Source organism: Myodes glareolus, chromosome 10 (genome assembly GCF_982192425.1).
Source record: "Myodes glareolus chromosome 10, mMyoGla1.1, whole genome shotgun sequence".
In the NCBI taxonomy this organism is placed as follows: domain Eukaryota; kingdom Metazoa; phylum Chordata; class Mammalia; order Rodentia; family Cricetidae; genus Myodes; species Myodes glareolus.
In genome coordinates, this window is record NC_142035.1 from 68565946 (window position 1) to 68585182 (window position 19237).

General features: G+C 35.7%; 1 protein-coding gene across 3 annotated transcripts in view; it reads left to right on the forward strand.

The window, feature by feature from the left end:
* Positions 1 to 13460, forward strand: part of Ano3 (anoctamin 3) — a 237156-nt gene extending 223696 nt beyond the window's left edge. For all 3 annotated transcript variants that reach the window (XM_087911333.1, XM_087911334.1, XM_087911335.1), the window contains 6 exons: positions 1129 to 1262; positions 2405 to 2557; positions 2971 to 3118; positions 7214 to 7294; positions 7492 to 7597; positions 10498 to 13460. In XM_087911333.1, coding sequence (XP_087767459.1) covers positions 1129 to 1262; positions 2405 to 2557; positions 2971 to 3118; positions 7214 to 7294; positions 7492 to 7597; positions 10498 to 10680 — 805 coding nt within the window. In that variant the 3' untranslated portion in view covers positions 10681 to 13460. The remainder of the gene's footprint in view (positions 1 to 1128; positions 1263 to 2404; positions 2558 to 2970; positions 3119 to 7213; positions 7295 to 7491; positions 7598 to 10497) is intronic.
* The last annotated feature ends 5777 nt before the right edge of the window (positions 13461 to 19237 follow it).

Below are 19237 nucleotides of genomic sequence, written 5' to 3' on the forward strand. Positions count from 1 at the left end.
GCACTCCATAAATTCCAGCAGGGTGAAATTGTGGCCATTGTAGAACAGAAGTGGATTCTTTGTATCACCATCATATGTGATCTGTAGTGTTCATCGTTCATGTCTGACACTAATTGTAAACATGGCCTCACTCTGATGGTAATCTTGGATCATGGATGTCAAATACTGAACGAAAATAGCAAGATGGAATGGATCACCAAAGCAGTAGTTTTCAGATTTTAAACCACAATTTTCTATGCAGCTAAAACCTTAAGCAAAATCAATACAAATAAAATTTCAATAAGCAGATCTGCGCCCGTTCTAACCTGCCTCCCCTTTCACATCTTTGTGGGATTTCAAGGGCATCCTCCGTGGGATATTGACTGGAGTACTGCTTCTTCCAATGGAATCTGAGTCTCCAACTACCTAAAATTAAGCCTTAGGTCCTATTAACTGATCTGTGAACATTTCTGTCATTCTAGAGTATCTTTTTTCAAAGTCTTAAGTAATTCATTATGCAGAAGCCCATCACAGTACATACCAGGTTTTCTCTAGACTTCGTAGTACCATGGCCATTCTCAGGCCAGTGATAGAGAATTTTCACTTGCTTTCCAGGCCCCAGACAATGATTCATGTAAGCAAATCCATTGCAGATATGTTTCCTTAACTATAGTAGCAGAATGTTATCATGAGTGTTCAAACTTTTCATGTGTTTATAAACTCAAAGAAGTTAAATGACAGGATGAAGGACTCAGGGCTAAAGACAACAGGAAACAGGATTTTTTACAGGGAGGGTAGGAGAAATGAATTTAGCTTAGTCAGTATTGAGGAATGGGTTGGTTTACTGCCAATGAAATAGTATCTAGATGTTTGGAGGACTTTAAAGAGTTCTAGAATGATAGGATCTAGTAACGTTCACTAAATCTTTTTTAATATTACTTTATAATTTAAAGATTTAAAACTTTGTAGAGTTTAGATGTACTTGGTTTACACTCATTGAAAAATTAACACCACTGACTACCTTCACTTCCAAGAATACTTGATATAACAAAAGATTATTTGAAATTCGTTATTTCTTAGTAAGTATATACATTTTCCAGAGATGCTTTACGAACAGTTCACATATCCTTGGTCTGCTCTCTGACGCAGGTTAATCCAAAACTGGTGGTCACGGCATAAAATCAAGCGGGGAATACAGGATGCTTCTATACCACAATGGGAAAATGACTGGAATCTTCAGCCCATGAATATTCATGGACTGATGGACGAGTACTTAGAAATGGGTAAGGAGAGGCTTTTCTGTGCGGCCATGTGGCCTCGTTAATATTGCTTTCTCTAGTTAACATGAGCTTTGGTTTAAGGAAAAAATGGCAATAATGACAATATTCTCCTTTCGCACTGATCATTCTGAAACACAAGTGAACCATATCCTAACAAAATCAGAGGTCCGAAGCACGCCTTGCACACTCTCACAGACGTTACAGTCAAGAAGCCATTCTATCTAGTTAAAACGAGGTTGCTCTCACAATGAAGCCTCTAGTTTTTAAGCTGTATTCTTTTTGAGATACAGTCTTCCTATGTACTTAATACTGATCTTGAACTTGATGAATAACTCAGTCTCACCTTGAACTCAGAATCTTTCTGTTTTCGTATCCTCAGTGATAGGCTTATAGGCATGCATCACCATACCAGGCTGTTGAGTAAATATTTTGATGAAAAATAAAAAAAGCTAGATCAATTCTTCATAAAGAAAAAATAGTATTCTCTCAAGAAAGTCACGGTTATTATAAAATTTTATTAATTCTTTAATATTTTCATACAATATATTTTTGCCATATTCACTCCACAAACTCTTTCCAAATCCATCCTTTCCACATTCTCGAATCCAGTCTGATTTTCTGAAAGAATGTCGTTAATTTATATTAAGAAAACATGGATTCCCAGTCCAGTTGTTGACATATTTTCTGACCTTCAATATTCTGATCTACAAAAAGAGAAGACAGGGTAGTGTACTAGAGATCATTTGTGTCCCCACCAGAGCCTTCAGGAAAATATCTGTCTTTGCCTATATTTTTGATAATTTTCCTCCCCTCTCACCCTTTTCTCCCTTTTTCTCCTACTCCCTTTCTGTTTAATTCCTTTGACATCCTTTTCATATTATATGTGGGCAGGAGGGGGAAAGTGGATGTTAAATATACCCTTATATAGATAGAGTACAAGTTTTTAACATTCCCTAGACATCTACTCTTTACCAAGTTTACTTATCACATAAGAACACAAGTTTCTTCAACTATAAAATTAAGAGTATTTACTGGGCAGAGGTATTATTAAAGGTAACTCATCTAATGCTCCTAACTGGCACAGTGAGGCACTCAGTAGATTTTACTGCGTGTATTTATAACTCCCTAATGTTTCTGTCTCACAGTTTTGCAATTTGGTTTTACCACCATCTTTGTTGCTGCTTTTCCTCTGGCCCCTCTTTTGGCTTTGTTAAACAATATCATAGAAATCAGACTGGACGCATACAAATTTGTAACCCAGTGGAGGAGGCCTCTGCCAGCCCGAGCAACTGACATAGGTAAGACTCAATTTTCCCCCATTTGAAATAGTATGTGCAATATCTCTAATATCTGGAGAGTGTGTGGACTACAATATTTTTAAAAAATGGAGCAAGGGGCTGGAGAGATGACTCATCTGCTCAGAAAGCAATTGTTGCTGTTTCCAAGGACCAGAATTCAGTTCTAATCATGAGCACTGGGTGGCTCACAAGGCAATCGGGTGCTCTTCCCTGCTCTCTGCAGGTGCCCGAGTGTGTGAGCACAAATATACAATTATAATATGACAATTTCATGTTAAAAAATAACTGGTGAACAGAAATGTGGCTCAATAAAAAACTGGAAACAGAATATTCTTTCCAAAATAAAATAAATCAGAGGGTTATTTTTTATCTTGTTCACTTTCATTCACCAGCTTTACTCTTTCTCTTATCAGGTATCTGGCTTGGAATTCTTGAGGGAATTGGCATATTGGCAGTGATCACCAATGCGTTCGTAATTGCTATTACATCTGACTACATCCCACGTTTTGTCTACGAATACAAATATGGCCCTTGTGCAAATCACGTAAAGCAGAATGAGAAGTAAGGTTAAAATTTATATATTTTTTTCAGATCTATTTTAGAGTCACAATTAAAAGGAGAACTTACTGGGAAGTTTTGTTCTGTGACCATTAAAAAGTAATGTTTCTGATTATTTTGTTTATAATGTGTTTATTAGATGAAGGCAACTGGGCCTAAGAACAAAATGTGCTTTCTACAGCAGCTAATTTTAGAGTCTGTTTTTACTTGAAACCGTGTCAAAGTGCTAAGAACACTCTCATACTTCTAGAAAGGCTGAGTTCTAAAGCATGAATAGACTCTTCCGACTCAAACCAGACAAAGCAGTGTTGTTGCTATGCAGACAGGAAAGTGAAGTCCATAAAAAAGGGAACAAAGACAGACAAAAGTGCGAAACAGAACCTGCAAAGTCTGTCATCTTAGAGCCTAGATATTTTCAGTAAGCTTATAGAGCCAGGCATCTGGCTGATGAAGAATCGCCTCCCTTTGTGTGGTTAGTATGTGTTTTTCATTTAAAACTAAAATACATGCTTCAAATAGGGTAGCCTAGCAACCTCTGCAGTACTTACCCTTTTTATTTGGTTTAGTTTGATTATTGACATTTTAATTCAAACATTAATTCAAGCATTTCTTTCAAACCATGAGGGAGGCTGTTTTGCCCACTGTACAATACTTAGCAGAACATGTGGTCTCTAACCAGTTGATTCAATGACAGCTATCTTAATCTGTGTATTCTACTAACAGTAGGTATCTCTGGACTTTGCCCCTGGGGGAAAAAATACCTGGATATAGAAAACCACTTTAGGCAATATTTATTACTTCAAAATGTTACTTTTCAGAAGATGTTAGGGGACAATTCACCTGAAATCTGGCTATAGAGAATGGGACACCCTTAAAATCATTGTACGTGAATATCAGAATTCTGTAAGAAAAAGCAGAAGAGTGAGAGGAGCAATAGGTGTGGATAGAGATCATGGGCCACAACAGATGGAGCATTGCTTTAGGGTAGCATTAACTCTTAACTACTGGCAAGTTGAGCACCGGGAAAGCCCTTGAACACAAGTGTCTCTTCTATTGTGAAGGAGTGGTAATAGAAGCATTGTACTATTGATTTTTTGAACAGGTCTTGAGTCCTTAAGATATTTAAAGGGATTCAATGTTAGACACCTTAAATTTAAATTCTAACTTTTCCATTTCTAGTATGTACATCATCTTTATGATATGGTTGATTCTTAATAGTCTGTATGATTGTGAAATGGTGTCTGAGAATGCACTCAATGTAAATATAAGGTTGTTTCAATACAAATAGTGAAAAACCAAAATGCCGCCTTTTTGTTAATGCAAAATGATCTAGGAGCAGATTTTAAGAACTTGAAAAGTGTAATTCAATCACTTCTCAAACTTTTGGCAAAGATCAAGTGTGGAATACGCAGAATTGCTGTCTGGTATTCCGTGCTGGTAATTCTATTGCCACCTAGTGGTGGTTGAAAATTCTACTGAGTTTACATTTCAGAACCTGCCTGTCCTTTGGACAGCACTTGGCATTTCCACATTCAGTGACCAATTTCAAGTGTAGACCAAATTCAGGCAAATTGACACAGATTTTCTCTGATTTGAACATCATATATCAAGAGGGACACTTGATTACCTAATAATCCGCTAAGCATACTTAGCAGTGAAATTGAGAAAAATATACTCAAATTAGAAATTTTCAGAACAAGTCATGAAGAGACAGACAGTAGTGGATAAAATAATATTGAAAAGGAAATATTTGACTGATGCTACAAGATATAGAATGAACAAGGAATACAGTTGCTATTGTTCTGTTGTGACTAATATTTCGAAGGTAAGAATGTAATAGACACATACTTGAATCCAGATTTTAAAAACCATCTTTCCTAGTAGAGTATTTCTCAACATGTGGTCTGCAAGAATCCCTCAGGGTCTATAAATTTAACACTATATTAAAATTATTTATTGTTTTATTTACAACAGCATTATATAATATTATTTTATGTTGTTTATTGATTTATTGTGTGCATGGGGTTGCCTTGTGAAGGTTAGAAGACTTGTTACGTTATTTTCCTTCTAAGACGTGGGTCCCAGGGATAGAACTCATGTCCTCAGATTTGGCAGCAAGCAGGTTTGTCTGCTAAACCATCTCCCCAGCCCACATTAACACTATGTTCACAGTACACTGAGACTTTATTTTCCCTTCAACTTTTTGCCTTTAGCTTTATGGTGCAACAACAATTGTGGCTAAAGATCTGCATGGATTTATGTAACTCTGACTATTGGCAGCAAATGCCATGATTACTAGCTATATTCTCAACCGCCATGTAACCACCTTAAAAATTACAAAGATAAAAGCAAAGTGTCCTTCAAAAGGCACTAACAATTATTATTTTACAAAATCTACAACTTGCAATCTTCTGTCTAGAAAGTGGCACACTTGGCTACTTACCAAAGAATGACATTTGTCTCCAAGAAAAAACACTCTGTAATTCTCGGAGTTGAAAGACAAAAGTCAGTTCTAACAATAAATAATAATGACCAAACTATGTTTTTTCAGACTCTAGAATTTAGCATCTACCCTTTTAAGACGTAAAGTTAAAAAGAATCACCTGACACTTTTAAGTATTTTATTGTCTATATTCAATGTACATGGTGTTGGGTGATATAAGAACATTTTAATAGAAATACGCAACATATTTAGAGTGTATTCCCTTCATTGCTACATATACTAGTTCCCCTGTATATGTGTGTGTGTGTGTGTGTGTGTGTATAAAATCCCCACTCTCTAGCTAGACAGTTTGACTTCTGTTTTAATGTCACAGTTACATACATAATTTTATGTGTCTGTCTAAAATCTAGAAAACACACATGAGAGAGAGTACGCAAGCTTTGTCTTTCTGGCAGAGACTCAGTTAACTCAATATGATCTGTTAGAATCCGCCTTCCAGTGGATATCGGCACCCGACTCAGGCGCGTGCCTTCCCGAACTCGGGCCCACGAGAATGTACGATTGTCCTGAGGGTTAAAAACAGACACACACAAAAAAGAGACCTTTGCTCATTTACCAAGAGTAAATGGCAACTTTATTAAACTCAAGTCAGGTATTTATACCAGTGGGCAACCGGCATCAAAAGGGCAAGGCCTCCTCCCATCCAGGAGCAGGAAGGAGAATAAAGGCCCCAGTAAAGGAAAACTCCTCCCACCCAGAGGGGGCTGGGGAAACTGGCCTCTGTGGGAGTTTTTCCCCAGGCAGGTGGTCGAGGGTTCAAGGCAATGTCAGACAGGTTAGATGGGCCTTGGCCCTGAGCTTCTTTGAGGCAGGTTGAGAAATTACCATTTTAAAGTAAAATAGATCCCTCAGGCTAATGTACCAGGCTGTAGCAGAACCAAGGACGGAACTAGCAGGAAGCTTAGCTGGTTAACGTAAACATTATTTGCATCCAGTATTTTGGTCTCAAGGATCAGGGAGGACAGGGTTCCACAATGATCCTTTCTTTCTTTTCCTTTCTTTTCTCTCTCTCGCTTTTTTTTGAAATGGGGTTTTTGCATGCAGCCCAGGATATTATGGAACATGATCTGTAGTCCAGGTTAGCCTTGAACTCATGCCACTGCCTCCTGACTGCTAGAATTAAAGGCATGCACTACACCTGGCTAATGACCATCTTTCTAGATGAATAAAAACAATTTCATTATGCATAAATACCTATTTTGCTCACAGTTGAGTATCAAGCACTAAAAATTGTTTATAACAAAGTATAGGTGCACAATAAATATATTAAGTAAATAGATAATAAATAAGTCTAGCTTATAATCAGCCAGTCATGTTGCATGTGTTTGTTTGCAAAGGACAGAGTTTAAATACACAAGTGGCAGGATGATTCATAGACAAAACCACTTTTAAAAAGTAAACGAAGTAAAAGAAAGCAATAGAAAAAATATTGAGAAGAAATAACAGGACAAGAAGATATGAGACAGAAATTAGAACACTGAAGACTTAAAATAGAAGGAATAAATGGCATTTATTCAATCCTGTCACTTATAAAAAAGAAATTGTTGCAGAAATAAATTAATTTTGACTCATATAGCACTGTTGTTTTCTCCTAGTTGCCTAAAGGGATATGTCAACAATAGTTTATCCTTCTTTGACCTGAGTGAACTTGGTATGGGAAAATCTGGCTACTGCAGGTAACTTACATATATATATATATATATATATATATATATATATATATATATATATATATTTACCTCTCCTGTTTGCTTTTGCCATGTCATCTCTTCCTTTCTACATGTAAAACAGATTATTTAAACTATAATTTTGGAATTCGAGTAATGAAGAACGTTTTGCTATCATTCATGCTTTCCGTTTTTGTGGATTGCAGGTACCGAGACTATAGAGGCCCGCCTTGGAGTTCTAAACCCTATGAGTTCACGCTGCAATACTGGCACATCCTAGCTGCTCGACTGGCCTTCATTATCGTGTTTGAGGTTAGTCGTGGGAGAGGTGACCGTGGATAACAGCTTTGTTGATTGATATGTCAGTCTGATGTCAAGTCTGCACTGACTTCTGAGAAACAACCTTGGTGAGCCTGGGAAAAGGCTCAGATATGGTAAATCAATTATAAAGAGTGTGAAAGAATAATGAGCAAGGGTTGAGTAATGTAGACACAAGTTAATGTGGATCTATACAAAAGAATCAGGGAAAAAGATAAAAAATTGAGGCTTTCTGTTTTAAGATCCTAGTGACTGACCATGCTTAAAGAGAAGGGGGTGGTTTTCATGAGCTGGTAAATGAATCCAAATCTAACCAGACGGATAGAACACTTGATTTTTTCTGAATAATTAACTCAAAATATAATGAATCATGCATATATTTCTTTAAAAGGCACTGGCTGATTTCATGTTTTGCCCAAGATTTTTATTAAAAGTGATTGGAGTTTATCACAGACATGATAGTATTGAATTGTAATCTTCTGAGTTAATTTTGAAGAAACTGAATACAGTATTGTCATCTTGTTTCATAAGTCATGATACAGTGAAGAATTTAGCACTGAGGTGTATTAAACACCTCCTCTGAGATACCACTGAGTCGATCAAAAACTTTATATGTTTTCTATTACCAAAAAAAGACAGTCATACCTAAAAGTTTTGGAACAAAATTTTTGTTTTGTTCTTATTGTTTTGTTTGTTTGTTTGTTTTTTGAAAAACTGCCTCATGTATTCATGGTTTCAAACTTGCTATTTAGCCAGGGTTGGTCTTAAACTCCTTATCCTTCTGTGTGTGTCTCCCAAGAACTAGAATTACAGTCATGAACCACCACATCTGATTCCTATGAATCTTGGGTAGAATCCAGGGCTTTGTGAATGCCAGACAAACATTCTACCCACTAAATGTTGAAAATCTTTTTTAAAGACAATTATTCATTCTAAGTGGTTTCCAAATATGAATTAAAAGTTTATAATGAAATATCTGAAAATGAAATGCTTGCTGCTAAAGGTTATAGCAAGGACTAAAATTCTCTGATTTAATGACTCTCAGAGTCAATAAAAATATCCTCCTGAATGAAACTTTCTACTTCATTGCAGGTAATATAAGAGTTTAACCCATATTTGCAATCCAAAATTTCAATGAGATGTCTCTTATATCTCATTTTAAAAGATACATATTTTCTATTTTCTCAGAAGTCAAGCGAACAAAGTTTATCAGACACATCACTTCAGAGTGACCTTTCATGGATCCTTGTGAGACCCTCTTCATTTTCCTTCCTTCATTCCCCATTACTGATCCCATAACTCCCAATCAACCTCTGTAAATTCCTTACACTTGTTATTTTTTTAAGTGTTATTGCTTGTCTATGTTTAAAAATATAGTATCATTTTGGATGTTCTATTTTTTCAAATATCTTCAATTATTTTGTTCCTTAAACCTTTTTGTATCTTCCTTATTTTACTTTGACTCCGGAAAGAATTCTTAATGAGCACCACTTGTGCTTAGAACACATCTGCTAAATCTGACCTGTAATCAGAAAGCACAATAAAATATTAATTGTCATATATTAGACTGTACTAAATCATGGCATATATTTTTATTTTTATTCCAACCAATAATTATGAAGAATAGTATTGAAATTTTTAATCATGATATTTTTAAATGATCAGGAAAGAAAAGTCCCAATTGTGTAGGGGAAAATATGTATTGCTTTATTACTATCTGTGTTGGAATGCAGTTTCTTGGGACTCACAAGCAAGTACAGCTAAAAGTACAACGAATTCTTCCTTTTCTCATAAAAAGGTATTGTCCACTAAAAGCCCTTTATATAGAAGTATTGTTTTAACAGGCTATACTAACCCTACAAATAACACACTGTTCCTTCTCTTTTCTGAGAAATGGAAAGACCTATCATTCTCATAGGATACGTATGACAGTAGGAAGTACTATTTGAGTAGGACTCACACTGTGCCAAGCACTCTTTTAAGCTCTTCAATTGTGTGTTTACTTGATTCATTTAAGAGGTAGTATTGTCATCACTATCATAGACACAGGATGTAGAAGATTTGATCAAGGGTCAACATTTACCGAGTGTTCGTAGAATAAAGGCTTAATTGGTCTCATTCAAATTCTGAGCATTTACTTACAGGTATAATGCCTTTGAAGTTACATCTTACTTGTTCAAGTTTAACACTAATGTCTGGTGTGGTGGCACACATCATTAGTCCTAGCACATGTGGACAGAGGCAGGTGGATTTCTATCAGCTGTTCTTCAAAGAAAGTCCTAGGCCAGGATGGCAAGAAATAAAGAGCAGAATTATTTCACAAAACTAACAAAAAATAACAAACCCCCACAGTGGTTGGTTTATTTTCAAAACATAAACAATGAAAATTTTACCAGAATTACTTAACACAGATCAAATATTTCATAGTAGTTATACTAATAGTGAACTTATAGACTGGATTTTTTTGAAAAATAAATTCATTGCTGTTGAATATAATCACTGGCTCACATGTTTATGGAGCATGTATTTTGATCTGTTGAAAATACATTTTTCCTAAAATAGCCTTTCATATTTATGTCTATTGTTGTGTATTACAGTACTATTAAATAGCAAGTAAGAATTTTGAACAAAGAATTTAAGATGTTTTTTATGAAGTGATATCATTATACAGCATTAAAAAGAGGAAACAATTCTTGGTGTCTAATTAATATCCTACAGTGGCAGTCAGTAATGTTTGTATTCTTCATGTAACCGTTGAAAACAATATTCCAAATGTTGCACATTAAGTTTGGATGTTCAATTTTAAGACAAATGCATCATTGTTCATGACTTTTCTGTTTAACAATGAGTGTTTTTGAAACCTTTGAAAACATAGTTTTACTCTTAACTTACAGCACCTCGTTTTCGGGATTAAGTCATTCATTGCATACCTGATTCCAGATATACCAAAAGGCCTTCGTGAGCGCATACGGCGAGAGAAATACTTAGTCCAAGAAATGATGTATGAGGCTGAGTTGGAACATTTGCAGCAACAGCGGAGAAAAAGTGGACAGCCTATTCACCATGAATGGCCTTAGACTGTGCCTGTAACCCAAAAGGGGAGGTACCATTAGTGTGGGAATGAGACGCTTGAAATGTAGATGGGATCCAAGAGGAAGGCACACTTGGCAAAACTATATGTATAAAATACTACTTGGAAATACATCACAGCAGCCTCTGGGATTTGGAATGCTCAGACTTCTAAGGAAAGAAAGATGTGTGACCTCCAAAGGGATGCAAGTGAAATGGCAGGGAGCCAGGCTCTTGATGCTCAGAGCAAGCCCTCAGGGGAGTTCTGGGTTTCCAGTCCACCCAGTTCAATCAGCTGCAGAGCAAATAGAAAATGTGGTTGCGAAATTTTCAGAGGCAGATTTCCACGTAAATGTTAACAAACTGGTCATCCTAATCAGATTCTAGGACGGTCACTTGAGTTCATAGACTCACAAGAAGTGAGTGAGATCAGAACTCCATGTCCCTTCAGCTCACAGGCTAGTGGAGTTGTTTTTGTGCTCTAGCCTTGCGATAATGGGTTATGCACATGGCATCTGTGCTGCTCTGTGTTAACTATGCACTTAAACAGTTGAACATCACCATAGTAGTCAAACCAAAATAAAAAAAATCCAAGATCCAAGAAGAACACCGTTGGAATAATTCTATTACATTGGCTGTGTTTAAGTTTGCTTTGTCACTCAGAGCCAAGTGCACTGCCCATCTTTATTAATGAATGCCAATTGATCCACTTTAAATATTTGAATGCCTATTATTTTATCATTTAGACATGACTAGCTTGTACTTTACTGAAGAAGTCTGTCTTATATTCTATTCCATGTGCCCCTCGCTGAATTATTACTCATCTCACAGAACATCATGTTGAAACTGTGTAAATATGTCTATGTCCCCTCAGTGTTTGCACTTTTGCATTGTGTAACGCAAGTTCCAGCTTATGGAGCTTCATGACCAGTTACGCAGGATGCTACTGTAATCTGTTCATTCAGGAAATCCAAAGCCAAATGTTCTGCAGCACTTAGGTTTCTTCTATAATGTGCACTATCAATTATGAGCTAGTGAAACAATGCATGCGTGTAGTGTATTATTTGCATAAAATACCTTTCTGAGTTTCACTTTTTAATCATGGAATGGAAGTTTCTGGGTTTTGTTTTGTTTTTGATCAGCTGATTTCATTTAATTTCAAAACTCTCTAGAAACAAAGTTGAATCAATTGTGAAGACCATAATTTAATTTGTTGTAGAATCCTTATTTGAATGTCAATTTTGTCCACACATTGATGGAGTACAAATGAAGGGGTATTCAAGCAAAAGAAGTTCAGAAGAGGTATAAATTAAGGAGGCAGAATAGAAGGAAAGGTAAGGGGTGAAGTAGATGGGTTTATGATAAAAAAAAATCAATATACTTTCCCTTGATAAACAGGATGGTCCAAGCTTTTATCTCTTGAGAGTAATGTGGGAAATCACACAAAAAACACACATATACACATACACAAAAAGAGAGCATGATTTGTTTAGTTTGGTTCAATTGAGCAACACAGAAATATTAACAAAATTCAAAATATTGAATTAGGCAACTCAGAACTAAAACTACTTTACACATATTATTGAATCTCTATCAAGGAAATTAGTTTCAGTTACTGGAAGTATGCTGTCCTATTTCTAACACTTATAAAAGCTTTGTTGTCTTGATTATGGTTTGTTTTATAGTTTCTACCAAGGACATTCACTTTTCTACTTTTCCTATAATTCTAGGTCAGGTATATGTCCTGGGACTCTAATATGTGGGAATGTAGTTCAGTGGTAGTGTATGTTTAGCATGCACAGGCACACATATACTCAACTCTTAGCCCCTTAAATAAAGAAAGAAATAATAAATTAGAGATACGTTGTAAATTTCTACACAAATCCTTGCTCCTGGGACTCTTCCATTGCAAATATAATGGTTAATTCTACAAACTTTCCAAAAGAGATTTCAGCCCCTCTATTTTAGATCATTTGTGCTCCTTTTTATGTATTAATTAAGTATATACACATGCCTGAGCATAATATTTTGTTTACCTAACATTTACATCTTTTCCAAATTAGGGACGCAAGACAGACATATGATTTACAGGAGGACAAACAATAACAGCTGTTTCCTTAAAAGTTCTTTTTCTAGGGTTTTCTACAGTCCATTGGGATTTAAGTCATACTGATTGATAAGAACAGAGAATGATATTTTAATAAAAGTTGTAGTATATTAATTTAGAAATTGCCTTCCCTGATATTTTTGAAACAGATATGAGAAAACAGAGAACCAAAAGAATTGTCTGAAATGTTTGTTTTGTGAACAGTTGCAGGGCAATCAACCTTGTTTCTATTGTAACTGACAGTAAAATGCAGACAGCGCCTCACAGTGTGTTAACTTTAGATCACTCTGCTGAAGTAGAGAGAAATGTTTTATACGTGCTTTTCATATGAATATAAATTATTTCTCAAAGATTTATAGCACACACTATTCTCAGGAATCTGTATGATGTGAATGCTGCTCATATATTTTCATATTCTCACTTGTTATCTTTTTATGCTAATAATTAATGGATACATGCATGAGGTCTGCCTTGACAAGTTGTGCAAGTCATTTTAAGTCTTAACTGTACTAGTTCTCAATTGTCTGAGCCTATGTAGGCACTTTTAGATGAGACACTGCTGCCTGGCTGCATGATGAGATTCAACTTGGATGCTAAATGATTCTTGGCACAATATAGTATATAATGGAATGAATAGAAATTTTTTCACTAAATAAATTATCATTTTTACTATAATCTGCACATTACAGCTCAATCTGCTTGTTCTTTAAATATTAAATTGGCACTTGCTGAATGGGTATGGGCTGGAAAAATTGCACATTCTTTGGCCTCTCAAAGCAAAAGTTCCATTATTCTTGGGGAAACTCACCACGTTCAGACTGTCTCCTGATATTTTCATCTTAAAGTCATTCGCAGTACTGAGGAGATGGTTCAGTGGGCCAAGTGTTTGCTGTACAAGCTTGGTGACCTGAGTCTGGATCATCCACAGTTACATAAGAAGCCAAGTAAGATATGTCTGTGACCCCAACTCTAGGGAGGCAGAAGTAAGTAGGATGATCCAAGAAGTCCAGGCAATGTGGCTATTTGGTGAGCTCCAGATTTAATGAGAGACCCTTTCTTAAGAGACCAGGTAGAAATGAATAGAAAACACTAGACACTGCCTTCTGGGCTACACACACAGTCATAAACATATATGTAAAGACACACAAACATCCACACACTTCACAGAAAGGAATAAATTTATGCTAGAAGCAGTAGAGAAAATAGAATTGGTCATATGATGAAGAAGGATGCTTAAAAGATATTCCACACTAGGTCAGAATTGAGAATAATAGAAGATTATTTATTTAGGGGTAGGCTCACAAATCAATATCCTCTGCTGGAACGGAGAACAGCAACCGAATCCCACAGCTGGAAAAGAGGCCAGAAGCCTGCTTTTCATCAGCATAAATAGTATAAAAGGCCACGACCGAGAGGGCAGGTACCTTAAAGGCTACTGGCTGTAGAATTTCCTCCAGCAATATGAGAGTAAATAGGCTTCTGTCACACCCAATCACTTTCTTTCTTCACATACATGCTGCCTTTCCCAATTACTATTAAAATTACCCAGGGCAAATAAATCTTTAAGAAAACGTATTTGAAAAGATGGCTCAGAAGATAAGAGCACTTGATGTGCTTGCACAAGATTCCAATTTGGTTCCCAGCACTCATTTGATCATGTAACCCATCTATAACTACAATTCCAAGAGATCAGTGCCCTTATTCATTTTTAGGGGCATGAGGCACACATGTTGTATTCAAATGTACATGCATACAAACCAGGCATATACAAAACACAATAATTAATATTCTTTTAGGGAAGAAAGGCTTTATTTTAGTCTATGGGTCCATGGGGAAAGAGTCCTCATGGCAACAAAGGCATAGTAGCAAGCAAGATACTAACTGGTTACATTTTTCATTCATACACAGGAAGCAGAGTGAGGTGACGGCAAATGGGTTGATGCTATAAACCTTCAAAGCCCACCCCCAGTGGCATACTTTGCTCAACAAGATTCTACCTCCTACAGATTCCATAACCTCCACAAACAGCACTACCAAAAGGGGAATAAGTGATCAGACACATTCAGACCACCAGAACATGCAAGATGGTTGGGGTAGTTTGAATGTATATTGACCTCCATAATATTATAGGGAGTGACACTACTAGGAGGTGCGACTTTGTTGTAGTGGGTAGGTCCTTGTTGGAGGAAGTCTGTCACTGTGGTGGCTCTGGGGTTTCCTCTGCTCAGGATATCATCCAATGTCTCCATTGACTTCTTGTTGCCTGCAAGATGTAGCACTCTCAGCTCTAGCACCATATCTCCCAGCGAGACACCACGGTCCCTTCAATGAAGATAATGGACTAACCCTCTGAGTTAGTGAGCCACCCCAATTAAATGGTTATCCTTGTAAGAGTTGCCATGGTCATGATGTCTCCTCACAGCAATAAAAACCCTAATACAACTGTTTAATCGTGTGAACCAAGGAATTGAGGATTTGAACGCTGCTTTGACAATCCATTGTGGGAATGACCAGCACAATCTCCCTGGAATGGGATAGGAAATTAGGCACAAAAGCAGTGCAAGTCAAGGTAGAAGATTCTTAACCAATAGCCAAGAATCATCAACTTACCCATTTTTGGTTTTAGAGTTGATGGTTCAGCTTGAAAATCAGTGCAGTTTATTGAATAACTTAACTGATACAGCTGCATAGATTAATTGGTCAACTAGGGGCAAGTTTAAAAAAAATGTCATCAGATGTGTATACTCCATTTTTCCCAAATTACATGATCATGGTGACTTCCAAACAGTATTCTGTTTCATATAAAGAGTCAATTAACATCTTGCTAATTTTTATCCCATAAACACTTCTGTTCAAAATGAAGTGTGCCAACATTGCAAAGTCTAAAGGAAGGATTAATTGAGCTTTAGCTTGAATTATTGATCAGCCCAAGTTCCTGATTAAGTTGCTTCAGCATTTCTTGACCCTAAGTGTCAACCCTTCTTAACAGAGGACAGTCAGCATGCAGCTTTTCCTTATGACTTTCTTTTAAGAAAGCGCGGCACAATTTTAGAGCCTATGTGCCCTGACTTCTTCCACTCATTTTTCCAGTTTAAATCTCTGCATGTAAAAAATAACAGTAATTTTATTTCTGTTTTTAATTTAATTTATAAGAAATTTATAATATATAAGAAATTCTTATATATTATATATTTCTTATATATTATATATTATTTATTTATTTATATATTTATTTCTGAAAACACAAAATTCCTAAATTGCTGGTTGGAAAAGAAAACATAGGAGATATACTTGGAAAATTTCTCAGAATTATAATTGTGGTGTGAATAGCCAGCCATATAAATGAGTCTTACGGTCTGTCTCTATTCTACCTAATGCTACTAGTTAAAGACCTTAGGCCAAATTGACTATTTTTTGAAACAAGACACTATTTTTCTTGGTGTCTTTTCTAAGTGAGAAACAAGGGATTGAATGAGCAGAAAGGAAAACAAACCCAATTGCAAAGTTTTAGTGGATGCAATACTCTGGAGATGATGCGGGCAATGTGGAAATATCTGACCTAGGTAGAAAAGCAAGGATTCTTGACAGCTTCCATTGTGAATGTATCTTTCTTTTTCTTTCGATCCAGATAGCAAGCAAGTTCAGTTCATCTTTAAACACTTAAAAACTAATAAGATTCTTTTTTATCCTGTGTATTTGTGTTTCTGTGTGTACATATTTGAAGGCCCATATAATCCAAATGCTACATACTTTATCAAAGCTATTGAAAAGAATGACCTTGTAGATAGTCTTCTGAAACTTATTGTAGCATCTCTTAGCAGGTCCATCTCAGTCTCTAAAGTTTACAGGAAGGTTTTCAAAGTAGTAGACCACCTTGCACCCTACTCATGGGAAATATTCCGGAGATCATTTCAATGTTTTTCTTTCTGAATTTATTTTTAAAGGAAATAATTTAAATAATCTTAGTTATACATCATTCCCAGAGACTTTCTTTTTTTAAAATTATTTATTTATTTATGTTATGTATACAATATTCTGTCTGTGTGTATGCCTACAGGCCAGAAGAGGGCACCAGACCCCATTACATATGGTTGTGAGCCACCATGTGGTTGCTGGGAATTGAACTCAGGACCTTTGGAAGAGCAGGCAATGCTCTTAACCTCTGAGCCATCTCTCCAGCCCCCCCCCCAGAGACTTTCTTTAAAATTAAATAGGATGTAAACAAGATATCAAACTTAGAAGTATTTCAGAAATCATGAACAAAAAAACTGTGTTAAATTTTAGAAATATCAAGGTATCTCATTAAATTTCCTATTGATAAGCATATGTATCATTGCACATTTTTCTTCTGTAAGTAAGATACTTTTGTGGAAACCTGAAACTTCAAATAATGGTTATATTTCTACTAGGCAGCCCCATACTAATAAGTGTAAATCTATTCTGGTAATTCAAATACCAAAAAATATTCTAAAAAACTGAAAAGTACCATTTTGAGTGTTTGTCAGTCACATGTTTCCAAATTTTCACTGACTTGTTGAGGAGTTTAAATTGTGGCATTCAATCTTCCCACAAACTACAAATAAAAATACCCAACAGTGATTTTCTACCAATCAAAAGTTACAATTGAGTTTTGAAGGCTCTAGTATTTCAATAGGCACCCTTGGTGATAACCAAAGAATTGCAGTTATTTGAAATGGATTAGGTCACAAGGTTTTTAATATTGGGAAAGGAGGTTAAATTTTCATTAAATATACTTTACAATATTTAGATTATAAGCACATGGAATCTGTAAATATACAAATGGACACAGTAAAAATCAGTGTAATCTTTTAAGATAATTTATCACTAAAACAACGGGTGAAGGAAAACTCATATTTTTCTGCTATGTTTATTTTTTATATTCTAAGATTATAATACTATCAAAGCATTTCAATAATGCTCAGTTTTAAATACTGTGTGAAAGTGTCACAGCCTATGGGACTTTTTCTATCCCTACTGCAACACTGTTTGTTACCCCTTATAGTCATAAATGGTACAATTACTCAACTAAAGCTGTTTGAATTAAGCAAAAACAAATCCCACTCTCCTACTGCTGATTTAAGATTCACCTTTTCTTCAGTGTGCTGAGTTAACTTAGCTTGAGATATTTGCTCAAAACTGAAAATTACAAATACAAGGCTTAATAAACCACAATTTATTTTGTTTTCAGTAAAAAACTTATGGCTCTTTAAGATGGGGTTGATCTCACTTTTAGGCATGTAAGACTTTTAACAATGTTTTTATGAATAACATAAAAAATTAGTGTTTGGAAATCAGGACATTATTTTTGCTTTGCAATTATGTTTGCCTCATTAGTTCTATTTTTTTTACAGAACCCTAGTGATACATGTACTAAATGAATATCTTCAAAGAGAAACAATGAAACAACTACATAAAATGACCATCATTTTCGTCAAACACTACACAATGTAATTATTGAATTCTCTGAATGCACCAGTGACTGGGTTAAGTTCTCATAATAATCCTATTAAATAAAAGTAGTTCCTATTCATTTTAATTGGCAAATAAACTAATATTTTGAAGACTCCCCAAATGACCAGGATAATTTGAGTCTAAGTTATTTAAATCAGATACCTCATGTCAGCCAACAACCTACAGTTTTTGCTCCAAATCTTAACACGGAGCATGTCAGTCATCTAAATGAGGTTAGTGAGATCAAGTAAAAGAGACAACCTCATTCTCAACAATGCCTACAATTATGCCTAAGAAGCACAAAGGCCAGCATCTAATTTACCACTCCTCTCACTTCCAGAAACTCATCACTCACAGTGCAATGAATTGAGACGTCTCTGAACATGCAGGAGCCCCAAGTTCAAACTACTCTGATGATAGTGGCCCTGTAACACCATTCCAAGCTGCAGTTTCTAGAGTAATGGATGGAAAGGAAGGAATGCTGGGACTAGCTGAGCTTACTGACTTTGCACATTGTAGTTTTCCTCTACTTCATCACACAATTAATACAACTTCCACCCTGTGTAGTATGTTTACTGTTTCCCATTACTTTCATCTCTCTACCTAAAAACGTATTTGTTTGAATGACCAAAAGGGAACTTCTACTCAGAATTCAAAACATCTTCATATCTACTTGTGCCCTATTGTTTGTTATACAAGGAGAAACTAAGCTGTTTCTGTAATAAAATGGTTTCATATAATTTTAATTGTGTACTTTTGATAATATTATAAAAAGTATAGACTGAAAAAAGAACAGATATTTTAAATATAGCTATAAGGAAAGTATTTATCTAGTGAGGTAGCCTGAGTATAACTTTTAGCAAAGTGAAAAAATCTGAAATATTTTGCTTTTGTGAAATTCCATGTGAAAGTTTGCAACCCTAAAATGGCTTCCAAATCAATCACCTGTATGTTATTATGAACACACACATAGGCATGCAAACATA